Source organism: Sinohyriopsis cumingii, chromosome 6, assembly GCF_028554795.1.
Source record: "Sinohyriopsis cumingii isolate HCF-2022 chromosome 6, ASM2855479v2, whole genome shotgun sequence".
NCBI lineage: Eukaryota > Metazoa > Mollusca > Bivalvia > Unionida > Unionidae > Sinohyriopsis > Sinohyriopsis cumingii.
The window spans coordinates 116283807-116298625 of record NC_142966.1 but is presented as its reverse complement, the minus strand read 5'-3'; the positions used below and the strand labels follow the sequence as shown (position 1 = coordinate 116298625).

Genomic DNA, 14819 nt, shown 5'->3' with positions numbered 1-14819 from the left:
GAAAATGAATTTTTGGATGATAAAACTGCATGTAACTAGAAGGCATATATTGGGCTCATTCGACAAGCTCAAACAGTGTCTGTGGACGACACTCGTACACGAATTCCAACGGGAGCACATGTGCGACAGTATTGGTATAAGCCGGCCGAGTTCATTAAAAATTCACGTTGGGCATATCTCTAGACTTGAAAGCTTGTAGTTTTTCATACATATATTTATAAACTCATCAAAAATGTCAGGTAGCATCAATGTCTATTTCTTTACTTAATAGTCATGGGGATCTTCAAATGTTTTCGGACTGAAATGTTCAATGGAATCAGGATGGAATGTTACATGGAATCAGGCGGAAATGTTTTATGGAATCAGGGTGAAATGTTCCATGGAATCAGGCTGAAATATTCCATGGAATCAGGTAGAAATATTCCATGGAATCCGGGTGAAATGTTATATGAAATCAGGCTGAAATGTTCCATGGAATCAGGCTGAAATATTCCATGGAATCAGGTTGAAATATTCCATGGAATCAGGCTGAAATATTCCATGGAATCAGGTTGAAATATTCCATGGAATCAAGCTGAAATATTCATTGGAATCAGGCTAAAATATTCCATGGAATCAAGCTGAAATATTCCATGGAATCATTTACATACCGTAACAGTCATTATGTATGTTTGAATAATTAAACCTTTCAGATATCTCAGGTCAACACTCAGTTTCAACAGTAAATGATTACCCTCGCTCGTATTTAAATCGAATACGGGCGATATTCATGCAATTGATGTTTAATGCGTATAATATGACCTTGACTTTTGTTTTTAAGGTATGGCTTACAGTCTTCTGGCCAGTCTTCCAGCGATATGTGGACTTTACCTATCCTTGTTCGCGCCACTCATCTATTTCTTTCTGGGATCATCGAAACACATATCACTGGGTAATACGCAGATAAGCACGCAATTTATCTCTCGGTTTTTCATTACTTTATCTCTTTGTATAAGTTATCTAAATTTGACGATACTACACCAGTCAAAGTGTATCTAAATAAGAAATCAGGTGAAGAAAGTTAAAATGGCGCACAAGTTACCTTTGGGCAGCGTTTGATTAGGAAACTCGATGGTTGAATCACGTTTACTTTCCTTAAGAACATTTTATACAGAATCAACTATCAAGTAAAACTACACGAGTATTGCAACAGTTTCCAATAAATTCAGTTAGTTCAGCTATTTAATACCATTGTTTTGATGCAAAAGTATACCCAGAAATAGACAGCAGTTAACGACAGCTTATAAGGCATCAATAAAACAAACATAAACAATTTTTGGCTATTATGTTGTTGACAATAATATTTCCATACCAAAACAAGCTGAAAAAATGTAATACTTGGATTTGTTTGCAGCGATTTTAAATTTAGGAAGTCTCTTTTTAACGATATGTCGTAAGCTGTTTTGCAATTCGATTGGTTGTTAGACTAAAGCGTCGTTGTAAACAAAACTCTCATAACTGGAATTAGATTAGAGGGTCTTGAAAATTTGTTTACTAAACTGATACAATTTTAAACCCCTTATGCTCATCGGGTCATGTTTAATAAATATTCCGACCTGCATTTGGGGATGTATATGTACTCGGGTGGTAACAGTTAATGTCCGCTTGGTTCCAGAGCGATGTTGTACCTTGAAATGAATGCTGTGATTTAATGCATGTGCGAAATACTTGTATATCTTGTTACCGATAAACGACTCGTATTACTTATTCCAGAGCTTATATTGTAGTGTATGGTAATGTTATGTATGACGTGACTGAGGTCCAAACATGATGACTTCCATGCGGTACATGTAAACAATGCTGATTCTATTCTCTTCTTAACTCACCCCACCCCCGTTCATGATGCTATGTTTTCATTGTTGACTCCCGTCATATGGCCTATTGTTATGCTTTCATTATGCCCGTACTAGCAAAATCCAGGTATTCATTGTGCATAAAGAATACGTGTGCGAACATATTTCTTTGCAAAATTGTGCACCATCCACTATCAAGGCATACTTTTGGCTTCGTCATGGATGATACCGTTTGATATTTCCCTATCGCCTTAGAAGGTCACAGAACACAACTGGACAGAACAAAATCTCTTATTAACAACAGTAAATCTCAGGCCACACATAGGGGGCATACGAGAATACTACAACTGCTACAATAATATAATGTGATGTCACTAACATATGGAGATATCAATCACATTATATGTCAATATTTTCAATTAGGGCAAGAATAACCATTCGTACGTAATGTAAGCTCATTTGGGTACAAAAATGTAAAATTGCCAAGTTAGAATACAATGGAATTTATTGACTGTATAATAGTTGTAACAAATACAAATATTATATCAGTGTGAAGTATAGAAAATTTCCGCTCCACAGAAAGAAAAAAGTTTAGGATAATGTTTTCATTATTAATGTAACAAGTTTGGCAAGATTTTGGAGAATGTTGCCATTATTGGTGGCAAATAAGGTCTGTCACTTTCCACTTCTGTGATCGAAGGTCCTGAACTTTATCTATGTATGGTAAATACCAATTCCTAGGTAACAGTAATAAGTAGTTTTACAAAATCAGGTCTTCCTATGTCATTTCCTGATATGAAGGTCTTTAAGAGTTTCTGTTTTCATGCGCTATTTTCCTTTCAGAATGTTGGCGACACAATACAGTCGCTTGGGTATGTGAAGACACATATACTTGTCCTAATTATCACAAAGTAAAGCCGTTAAGATTTATTCACTGTCTTATGACGATCATTCAAATTAGGATGTGCATACAATTCGACTTGCCCAACAACGGATGACAGTACTTCCGACAGTTCTTAGCAGTCAATATCCTGTGCGAGTTCTCAGTTGTAACAGTTCATTTATATGGAAATTTAAGCACAAATAAAACGTTCTTACCTCCCGAACCAAAACTTAAACAATCCGCCAGCAAATTAATTCTGAGAATGGTACGTGGAGTGACAGGAAAACAGTCTAACATATTTCTGCATAGCGAGAGTTTCAGCTCGGAAATATCTCACATAGCTGGGATATGGAGCTAATTAGTGGACCTGTCAGGATCTCCACACAGAAATATCTCACTTGGATGGGAGGTGGAACTAATTAGTGGACCTGTCAGCAAATCCAACCAGAAATATCTCACTATCTCACTTGGCTGGGATGTGGAGCTAATTATTGGACCTGTCAGCATCTCCAACGAGACAAATATCTCACTTGGCTTGGGTGTGGAGTTAATTAATGGACCTGTCAGCATCTCCAACCAGAAATATCTCACGCGGCTGAGATGTAGAGCTAATTAGTGGACCTGTCAGCATCTCCAACCAGAAATATCTCACGCGGCTGAGATGTAGAGCTAATTAGTGGACCTGTCAGCATCTCCAACCAGAAATATCTCACGCGGCTGAGATGTAGAGCTAATTAGTGGACCTGTCAGCATCTCCAACCAGAAATATCTCACTTGAACGGAAGGTGGAGCAAATTAGTGGACCTGTTAGCATCTCCAACCAGAAATATCTTACATGCTGGGATGTGGAGTTAATTAGTGGACCTGTCAGCATCTGCAACCAAAAATATCTCACTTGGCTGGGATGTGAAGCTAAATAGTGGACTGCCAGCATCTCCAACCAGAAATATCTCACTTGGCTGAAATGTAGAGCTAATTAGCGGACCTGTCAGCATCTCCAACCAGATATTACTCACTTGGCTGGGATGTGGAGCTAATTAGCGGACATGTCAGCATCTCCAACCAGAAATATCTCACTTGGCTGAAATATAGAGCTAATTAGCGGACCTGTCAGCATCTCCAACCAGAAATATCTCACTTGGCTGAGATGTACAGTTATTTAGTGGACATGTCAGGATCTCCACCCAGGAATATCTCACTTGGGTGGGATGTGAACATAATTAGTGGACCTGTCAGCATCTGCAACCAGAAATATCTCACTTGGTTGGGATGTGGAGCTAAATAGTGGACCTGGCAGCATCTCCAACCATAAATATCTCACTTGGCTGAGATGTAGAGGTAATTATCGGACCTGTCAGCATCTCCGACCAGAAATATCTCACTTGGCTGGAATGTGGAGTTAAATAGTGGACCTATCAGCATCTCCAACCAGAAGTATCTCACTTGGCTGAGATGTAGAGTTAATTAGTTGACCTGTCAGAATCTCCAACCAGAAATATCTCACCTGGCTGAGATGTAGAGTTAATTAGTGGACCTGTCAGGATCTCCACCCAGAAATATCTCACTTGGATGGGAGGTGGAGCTAATTAGTGAATCTGTCAGTATCTCCAGCCAGAAATATCTCACTTGGCTGGGATGTGGAGCTAAATAGTGGACCTGTCAGCATCTCCAACCAGAAATATCTCACTTGGCTGGAATGTGGAGCTAAAGAGTGGACCTGTCAGGATCTCGAACCAGAAATATAACACGTGGCTGGGGTGTGGAGCTAATTAGCGGACCTGTATGCATCTCCAACCAGAAATGTCTCACTTGGCTGCGATGTGGAGCTAATTAGTGGATCTGTCAGCATCTCCAACCAGAAATGTCTCACTTGGCTGCGATGTGGAGCTAATTAGTGGACCTGTCAGCATCTCCAACCATAAATATCTCACTTGGCGGCGACGTGAAGCTAATTAGTGGACCTGTCAGCATCTCCAACCAGAAGAAAATGACAGTTGCTTCACGTGACAGACCACCAAAGCTTTCCAAAATAGTGAATCAGTATCTGTTGAGAGTAAACCAAATGTTATTTGACAATGATGCTGATAATCGTCTTAATCAACAGGTGGCCTTTCCGTTGAGGAAATTTAGACTTTTTTTCTGATATTATACATCTCCTCCTATTTTAAAGTATAGATATCCAACATTGTCGTTAATATGTCCCTGATTTATTCATACGACTTTTTGGACCACCTGCAGAAACAGACCGTAATGAAGTTTTCAAAATGTCATCCATCAGACATACAATTCCATAGATTAACTTAAATATACGTAGGACTATTCGCCGCAGACAAAGAGCACACATGAAAGAAAGAGCAACAAACATATTGATGAGTGCATATCCAACGAATATTTGTTGAATAGATATAACGAAATATGTTACCAGTGAAGTGGGAAACATTGCAATGTCACGAGTGTATACGCCACAATTGACAATACCCAATATTTCCCCACTTCACGAAATATTTCGCACCGCACAAGATATTTCCACACATCTATTCAAAACAAACGAGGATTTTCTTTTCATTGTATATTTTTAATGCAGAGCCTTTCATTTGTATCGATCTTTTTGCTATTTTGTGCCATTGCGAATAAAGACAGCATTACTAAATCGATAATAAGAGTTCCAAAATTGATAATGATTTTAGGACAGCTACCTTTTACAAATAAGTATTCAAATAGTGCATTTCTTGTCAAATTAATGACTATTCTCAAATGAAACGAATTGAATCTTCTTGCGCAAAATAATAAAGTTAACGTTGTTGGAGTATGGGTACTGTAAAAATATCTCTGAGCAGTCACATTTAACAGATTTTAAAGTGCAATATTCTTAAACATAAGATTTTAATGCTTGTGAGCTTACATTTATGGGTTCTTGTACTTTATTTTGTTAATTCTGCATTAAAAACACGAATTGTTTACCTTAGCAAAGTTGCAGTCTAATTTGGAAACATATGATGCATTTTAGATTATCAATTAATACGAGTTTGCAAATCAACACTCATCCATGCTCGATTTCTCTGTCGTTTTCAAACATGATTATGAATGTGTTTAGAGTTAGAATCGCCATTTAAAATTCTTCATTACCGTATTTAAATAAATTCATTTTGTAAAAATATGTCCGTTTGTCGTAGAATCTTAAAGGCACACTTATGGATGACAGAATATTAAACAAAAACAATTCATGTAAGTTCAGTCACTAATAACTTGCAAGAATCAAGGGGAAAATAAGTAAAAATAGTTTCCTAAATGGAAAAAGAAAGTAGTTCCAAAATTAAAATTGCTACTGTGGCTATTAAAGTGGTATTGCCATTGTGGCGATATAATTTTTCTCCCACTGACATTTGTAAAGATCTCATGACAAAATGCATCATAAAATGGGCCACAACATGAAGTGTACTGTAAAATCAGAACAACATACGGGATATGCATTGATAAAAAAAGTTGTGATCGAAAGTTGTTCCGGCAAGACAAAGAAATTCTGGTGCTTCAGCAATAATAGTTATGGTCAAGAATCGACTAGCATGCCACCATTCGTACTGCAATGCTACTTTTTAGGAGTGTCCATGTAAGTAAAGCAGAAATCCTCAACGAGCAATTCCGGTGTTTTTTTCACAGGAGATGATACAAACTATCTTCGTGACTAAAGTCCCAACCCTTATGTGGAGAAAAACACCACCTTCGACAACAAAAGTCTTTAAGCAATTGAATTAACTGACATATAATAAAGCTACAGGAACTGAGTCCATTCCTGCATTCATTCTCAAAAGAACTGTGGATCAACATGATGCATTGCTGAAGAAGATTTATCAATACTTATTGGACTTAGATAGAGATGCACAGGACTGTAGATATGTATTTTGTGATAGTAAATGTATACTATAAAGGTTACAGTCAGTGAAAGTATGTAAAAACCTCGCTCACTTCGCTCATAGGCGGAATCTTGAGAAATATCGGCAACAGACACATCATGAAGAACGCGGACAAGTTTTTTTATTTTGTATGAAATTCAGGATGGAATATGAAAATTACTCTTGCTAATTACAAATGATTGTCACCATCAGCTAGACAAGCAAACACAATATGAAGATCAACTACGTGGATTAATCTGAATTTTGCAACACTTTCGACAAAATATTCGATAAATTCGATAAATAAAATACCCTAAGCTCGTCTGATGCTTAGACTGGACTTCTATGGAGTGAGGAACAACACATATTAATGGCGTAGGCCATTCCTACGGGATATAAAACATCAAGTCATTCTAGAATGGCGCGATTCATCAGCAGGCCACTTTCATTAGGTCATTCCTGTTTCTGATGATATAAACGACCTCCATCTAAAGCAGTAACATCATCAGGCGCCGGACTCGTGGCTGACAACTGTTTCCTATTCAGAACATCTGATGAATCACTGACCTTCCGATTCCCTACTTGATTGTTCCATTCAAGTGACGACATTCATCTCTTAAGAACCGAGATATCGTGAAAAACGTTGTAACCCTGTTAACTCTGAGTAGTCGTTTGCCTCCACTGCTGACTCCCATCAATAAACAGTCTCCGCCACCCACCCACACCAAAAAAAACAAAATAAAAGTTATACGAAGAACATGTTTTTAGCCAGGAAGAGGTTTCCTTTCATTATGCCTTTAGTCACTTTCGACATAATAAGTTACTATATTTTTATATCAGGCAGCGTGACTTATGCATTATTTTTTCTTCCAAAAGATGATTTCAGTCAATTATGTCTACAAAGTATTAAAAAAAACTAGATGTCGAAAATTAATAAAGTATTGTCGATAGTCTTATCCAAAACAAAAGCGTATACTATATAAAATTCAGATACTATATAAAATTCAGATGATGTCCACTTTTCCATGATGCTTATAGCAACAAAACTAGTTCGGCAGTCCTCCTCCTTTTTCAACTTAACTTGCTTACTAGACTTCAACTTATTCCAATACGAACAATTTCTGAATGAAAAAAGTAGTTTTCTACCTTAAGTTTCTGCTCTACATTGGCACAAACAGTTGATCTTCACTAAATGTAAGAACTGTTTTGAAACATTCTGTGTTTTTTGAACGTAGCTGTTATGTTTCATGTTAAACAACCCTTCTATTTACGCCAAGTCATGGGCCCTTCACATGAAAACTTTGGGTGCATTCTATATCTCCTTATGAGACCAAAGTGCTGTGTTCTAAGCGTTTGATGAGAAGACTGGACTGGTTAAAATCAAACGCGGCGAATGGTTCCTCTAGGGATATTCCACAGCTGAAAAATTAATTGGAAAACTGTTTACAATGAACTAATTTTCATTTTTGTGCTCGAGTAGATTTATATATTCTGCCTCAGCAGTTTTCTGTCATTTTTCATGTACAAGAACAGACTTCCAGTTTCCTTGTATCAATTGGCTATTTATACGGAATTAGACTCTATACAGATGAAGCATAACAAATATGTCTAGAATTTGGCATACGGAAGCCAACAAATAGCAAATAAAATTCAAGACAAGGAAACTCAGTCTTGACTTAAAGCGATGATTCATTTGGGGCATATTCCGGTGCGTTCTTGCTACGCTGAAGGCTGGTAATGGCAGATGAAAATAAAAGCGACAATCAGAACAAAATATTAATTTTGATGTCGATTCAGGAAACCATATTCATTATAAAATGCACACGTTTTAAACAATAAAATAAATTGTCCGATAGTTATTTTAATGTAAATTTGATATTCATTTCTTGTTACATTGTTGCCTTTTAATGGTGTCAGACAAACGTTCTAAGCTTTGATATTAAGCAAATCATAACAATTCAAAATTTGAAATGAATATTAGTGGGCATCATCCTCAGATCAAAACTGTGGATATATAAAGATTTCTTTTACTTTGATCATCGCCTTACTTATTTGCTTAACCAGAATTTTAGTGAATCGCATGCGAGAGATATATAAAAGTTTCATCCCTATCCGACAATGTATGTGTATTTTCAAATTAAAAATGGTCTCTTACAGTTGGTTAATTTATTTTGTTTTACAGGCACCATAGCTGTGGTGAGCCTGATGGTTGCATCCGTTTTAGATAGACGCTTTCCATCTACATCATCATCTGATGTCCATTTTTTGTCATCTTCAAATGTGACAGAAAACTCAACAACATTACCATATACAAATGATGACCTGGTTTACCAGAAGATTCAAGTTGCTTCGGCGCTCTCCTTTGTGTCAGGATTAGTGATGGTGAAAGGAAATATACAATCAGGATTAATAAATTAAAATTTGCAGAATGATGTTTGGGTCCTGTGCAAAGAACGTTTTCGTATTTTGGAAATCATCTTGTAAATTTAGAAATTAATGCGTGTTAAAAACAGTGAGAGTTCCTTTAACTTTTACGATCCAAAATAAGCACAAATATAAGTTGAATTAAGAAAGATTAGCTAATGGAAAAAGTTCAACAAAAAAGATTGTCATGTAGTAGCAGTTATTACTGTTTGGTATTAATTTCTAAATTTACAGTATTTTCACTTAAAGGATGGTTCCCAAAGTGTATAAAATGGGGTCCACAAAAATATAAATATGAACAGAAAATAAGATTCACACGTGGAATATTAAAATAAAACTGACGTTTGTTGAAAATTGAAACAGTACTTAGGTATTGCTGACCAAATACCGTAAAGGAACTTTCATCCAGCTACTAAAATAATTGTTTATTTTTATGACAAACAAGTTTGCCGCATTTTTATTTCCTTGGGCCTGTTACTGGTCTTGCATCCAGTGCTTTAAAACGCGTACTTCATTACATTTTAATTTCGCTAATGTCTTCCTCCTTTTAGATGCGACAATAAATATTCAATAAAAGCAAAAGATGTGTTTAAATACAATATGTGTCCTAAGTGAAGCTTTTGATCAAAACATCTTTGGCCAGTAGAAAGGATACATTTAATGGAAAACAGTAGAATGTATAGATTTACTGGAAAACAATAGAAAGGATAGATTGAGGGGAAAAGAGTAAAATGCATAGATTTATTGGAAAAAAATAGAAAGGATACTTTGACTGGAAAACAGTAGAATGTATATATTTACTGAAAAACAATAGAAAGGATACATTGAATGAAAAATAGTCGAATGCATAGATTTTTTTGGAAAACAATAGAAAGGATACATTGAATGGAAAACAGTCGAATGCATAGATTTACTGGGAAACATAGAAAGGATACATTGAATGGAAAACAGTAGAATGTATAGATTTACTGGAAAACAATAGAAAGAATACATTGAAAGGAAAACAGTCGGATGCATAGATTTACTGGAAAACAATAAAAAGGATACACTGAATGGAAAACAGTGGAATGTATAGATTTAATGGAAAACAATAGAAAGGATACATTAAATGGAAAACAGTCAAAATTAAACAACCAGTATAGCTACAGTCTATGGAAATCTTATTAATAGTATATATTGAATTATGCGGAAATTTTGTTCTTGAATAGAAGCAACTTTTGTTATTTCGGACCATCTCAAAGCGTGATGGGCATAATCAATACAGATGCCAGGATTAAGTGAATTTTTCGTTTAAGCTTGGTTTATTAATTTCTCTGTTCATAAGTTGTACTTTTCTCTTTCGTTCCCCGTCTATGTCTAGATATTATATGGAAAGCTATGAAAAAAAACTTTCTACCAGTTTTGGGGCATTCCAGTAACATTTTCCATTACAGCTAGTTATGGGAAAACTTCGTCTCGGTCTTGTAGCAAACTACATGTCGGAACCAATGGTGTGTGGTTTCACCTCAGCCGTGGCAATCCACGTGGTTACCAGCCAGATGAAACATATTCTGGGCATCAAGGTTCCCAGACATAACGGGGCTTTCAAAGTCATTAAGGTAATGCGTAAATCGGTATTTATCGCACATACATACATACATACATACATACATACATATAGACAGACAGGCAGGCAGACAGTGTATCGACCAGTTCATCAAGCCACCACCCACCCCATCGATATGCACATGCAAATGTCCATCATTCATTTACCGGCTAAGGCTAAATCCTGCATTCATTAATCGAAAATTAAGATATACATGTAATGCAAATGTCCAGATTAGTCGATCTCCACAGTGAGACGCCCGAGCCCAGAAGCAATCATCTTTTCCTTCTGTAAGTCCGTCCGTTCACTTTATGATAACAACACATATTAGAGGCCCCATGGCATAATTCAGTGTGTGAGCTCCTTTCTAGCACATTGCCTTACAAGGGTTTCATCTCCCAGATCTAGTTATGAGAGTTACAGTAATGTTTCATCCATTGGATCGATCTTCACAATAAATATTTATTGTAACCAATATAACTCATCAATCACCCAACATATCCTAATACAATCTGGTGCGAACGCTGTCTAATAGACTTAGATATGATATTGTTAAAGGGTTTTGTAAATTCACTTCTGTTTGGACGGAAGTATGCATTTTGCTGAACAGTATTCACATTTCTTTAAATTTTGCTTCCTGCAGTCAGTTTTGTAAGACTTAGTCATAATTACTAGTCACTGACTAGAATGCAGACCTCTACCACGTGCGCATGCAACGCCTCATTTCAATAATTTTCGAGATATTTAAAAACAACGTCAGTAGTAAAAAGTGAAAAGGAATCTTTGACTGGAAAATTGATGTACTTGAACGAAAAATAAACGAGTTAAGAATTTTAATATAAAAATAGTTATCGATTTACTTATTTGTTTATTTATTATGAACATTATAGACGTGGATTTCTGTGTTGGAGAATATCATGTCAACTAACTTCGCCACCATCTCTACTGCCGTCATCTGTGGAGTTCTACTTTACGTTATTAAGATACACGTCAATCAGCGTTACAGCAGATATTTGAAAATACCCATCCCCATAGAGCTTATTGTGGTAAGTGACAGAGTGAATGATGCAGACTGTCTGTCTGTATCTTTGTGTTTCTCTTAAAATATTAAATGTTGGAAGCTATATGTACTCTTATACGAAACAGATTTCAGGGCTGACATAGCTCCTGGCAGCGTAATTATTTTCCTACGCATGCTTGAGAACAATGGTGTTTTCTGTCTGAATAAGTAATTATACTGCCGTCTAATTTTATTGATGTAAATATATCCGCAATGTCCACCGTCTGACTGTTCTTTCTGATTTCTACTTCAGGTGATACTTTCGACTGCAACGTCACACTTTGCGTACTTCAAAGACAACTACCAGGTCAACGTTCTGGGCAAAATACCAGCTGGGTAAGCACCCGAGTTACTTTACCTTTTTGTTCGCGGAAAAGCTCAGTAATCTTAGACGTTCTACTCTAGTTTGCGGTTTGACATAAAGCGGCAGTCAGCATTGCGGATATGTTGGCCTAGGCAAAGATAATGAAGACATCGTAGAATAATTCGTACGTGCTCGATATTTCTCTGCGATTACTATTGATGTGGACTAGCAGTAACATTTCCACCTGCCAAGCAGTGGCATAACAGTTCATTTTCACTGCACCGAATGTTCGATTGTATGCTATTATTTTTGTCGGAAACTATCTTAAATAAAAACAGTGTATTTAAACATTGGCCAGCAGGATTGCTGGGATGACTTGTTTTCTGCTTCTCATTGCAGTCAAAATTGTACGGCTATTTTGAAGCAGACATCATGATCCATTTGGTGGTAAATCTGAAGCAACAGCCAATATACGTGCATGCATACTCTTTACTTTTACATACTCGGTTTCTCCGTGCTATCTTTTCGTATATAGTTTTGAAGTTTTAATTAGCGACAGCTAATGGTGTTATTATGCAGAAAGAAATCGTGATTATATAATATACAACATTATTGCATGTTGTGTTCTTTAATGTAAATGCTTGTTGATTAAATTGGTGGAAAATGTCATAGGAATGCTGTCAATAGGGTAAATTGCTTTCTTTTTTGGCTGTTGTTTGGATGATAAATATTTCCGAGACGAGCGGAGTGATACATTTCGTCGCCATTACTGTTAGAACTGTCGATTCGCCGACTTTGGTAATGGTGTAGGGTAGCTATCAATATTGTCATAGTCAATATTTAGTTATTGCAAGTTAACATATAAAGTTTACGGATTTTCTTGTTTATTTGAAACACTTATCCAAATCATGACGCAAAGTCTTTGATCCATAAAACCAAGTCACATATGAGTTAACCCAATCCAGCATTGGCCAGTTTTGACTCTATTACGTGCTTGTGCCACATTGATGTTGCAGCTGACAGTAATGCTGTAATTATTACATCAAACTATAGGTTTGCCTTATGCATTTAATACATTTTTTATTTGATGGGGATTTGCTATCACGTTTTTAAATATATTTTGCTGTTAGTATTTTACGGTGTTTCCCGTGATATTTAAAGTGTATTATTTCACAAGCTATACTTTTGTTATTCTTCCTGCAGGAATGGTTATATTTGCAATGTTCTCTGTTTTATTCCTTGATTATATGTCTTTGCCAGTAAGAATAAGTCCACAGTCTCGATGTCCGTAATTTGTCTTGTTGTATTTATTGGCGAATTATGATTTTGATGTATCACATTTGTGGGGAAGTCTTGTGTCATGTTGTCTAATGTCCGAATATGTTGATCCAAACGTTTATCTGAACCTTACCGAGGTATGCTTTATTCGTCGTCTCTCGACTTGCGTCAGACCGCTCCGGTGGCCTAATGGTTAGAGCGTCCGCCTCGGTTGCGGTAGATCGTGTGTTAGATTACAAAAAGGGTACTTACAGCTGCCTCGCTTGGCGCTCAGCATTAAGATGTCAGTGTTAGGACTGGTCGGCCTGGTGTCAGAATAATGTGACTGGGTGGGACATCATGCTACATGTCTGCGGCATGATGCCCCAGTGCTAGACATCACTATAAACTGCCACACTGCAGACATCGTAGCAACATGACTGAAAAATTGTTAAAGCTACGTTAAAAATCCAAATCACAACACACTCAACTTGCGTCGGTTAATTGAATGTGATCAGTTTCGGTAAGGCTTCCTTACTACACGTTAAAATGCTAAATTCAGGAAGTAAATATTAAAACATGGCAATTTATTGTTGCCATGAACTTTCTTGTTAAAATTGACTGGTGACTTTGAAGTTTTAATAAGTCGTGCGCTTTCAGAATTATACTCTCTAAAACTCATTATAAAAGGACGGTGATCGTCTTAGGGATATTTAGAGGACGTTTTCAATGGTAGAAAATGTATTTTTTTTTAAAGATTATACTCCTTTCGAAATGTATGATATGCAGTATAACGAATGAAGCTGGCGATAGGTGTACATTGCTAGGGTTCTAATAAACGTTTTGCTAAGCAAATGGAACGTTGAAAAATATGACAAAAGGTTCTCTTCTCTCAAACAGACCAAACATCTACGACCCACTCTATTTAAATTGTTATTGCCAAGAATACTTTTTTAATACGGCAGATGTAGTATAAATCTTAGTATATACGAATGGGACCACATTAGGCCATACGCTACAGTCTTAGGCCCTTATAGTATGAATGTCCTCCGTTCCATATTTTTTGAAAAAATACATACTTATGTCCTTTATTAATGTTAGCCTTAGGCCCCTCATAACTTTAATCCGGTCCTCTATACTAACGCTGTTTATTGAAATTCTGATTCTATTTTAACCAATATAAAAAATAAACACACGAGTGTATCCCACAACCGTATCCGCTAGGTATTTGGTAGGCAAATGCTTACAGATAGCGAGTGTTCAGCAAATTCTGGGATATCAATGGGGTCACCATCTGTAATATGCAGATTATACCTAATGTTAAGAAAAAGAGCACAGTCATTGCTCCATTGCTGGATAATGTGTAATCAGTAATAGTGATTATTCAATCATGAGAGATCTATCTCGGTTTTTTTTAAAGTGATCTATTAACCGGTGAATAGCACAAATGTGTTAGAGTGGTTACCTAAATAGACGACTACTTCGCTCCTTTGGTAAGAATCAGACACAACATAGTCAAGAAATACTTTCGTATTCAGCTCAGGTATGAACAACAACACATTACTGGTATGTTTGACAAATTCT

The 14819-nt window shown here is 36.5% G+C and overlaps 1 protein-coding gene across 3 annotated transcripts in view; it reads left to right on the top strand.

Annotated features, from left to right (window-relative positions):
* Positions 1-14819, top strand: part of LOC149797797 (prestin-like) — a 60892-nt gene that overhangs the window by 25579 nt on the left and 20494 nt on the right. For 2 of the 3 annotated variants that reach the window (XM_089962769.1, XM_089962768.1), the window contains exons 2-6: positions 821-931; positions 8788-8987; positions 10463-10627; positions 11505-11660; positions 11928-12010. In XM_089962769.1, coding sequence (XP_089818895.1) covers positions 821-931; positions 8788-8987; positions 10463-10627; positions 11505-11660; positions 11928-12010 — 715 coding nt within the window. The remainder of the gene's footprint in view (positions 1-820; positions 932-8787; positions 8988-10462; positions 10628-11504; positions 11661-11927; positions 12011-14819) is intronic. The other variant, XM_089962770.1, reaches the window with a different exon arrangement.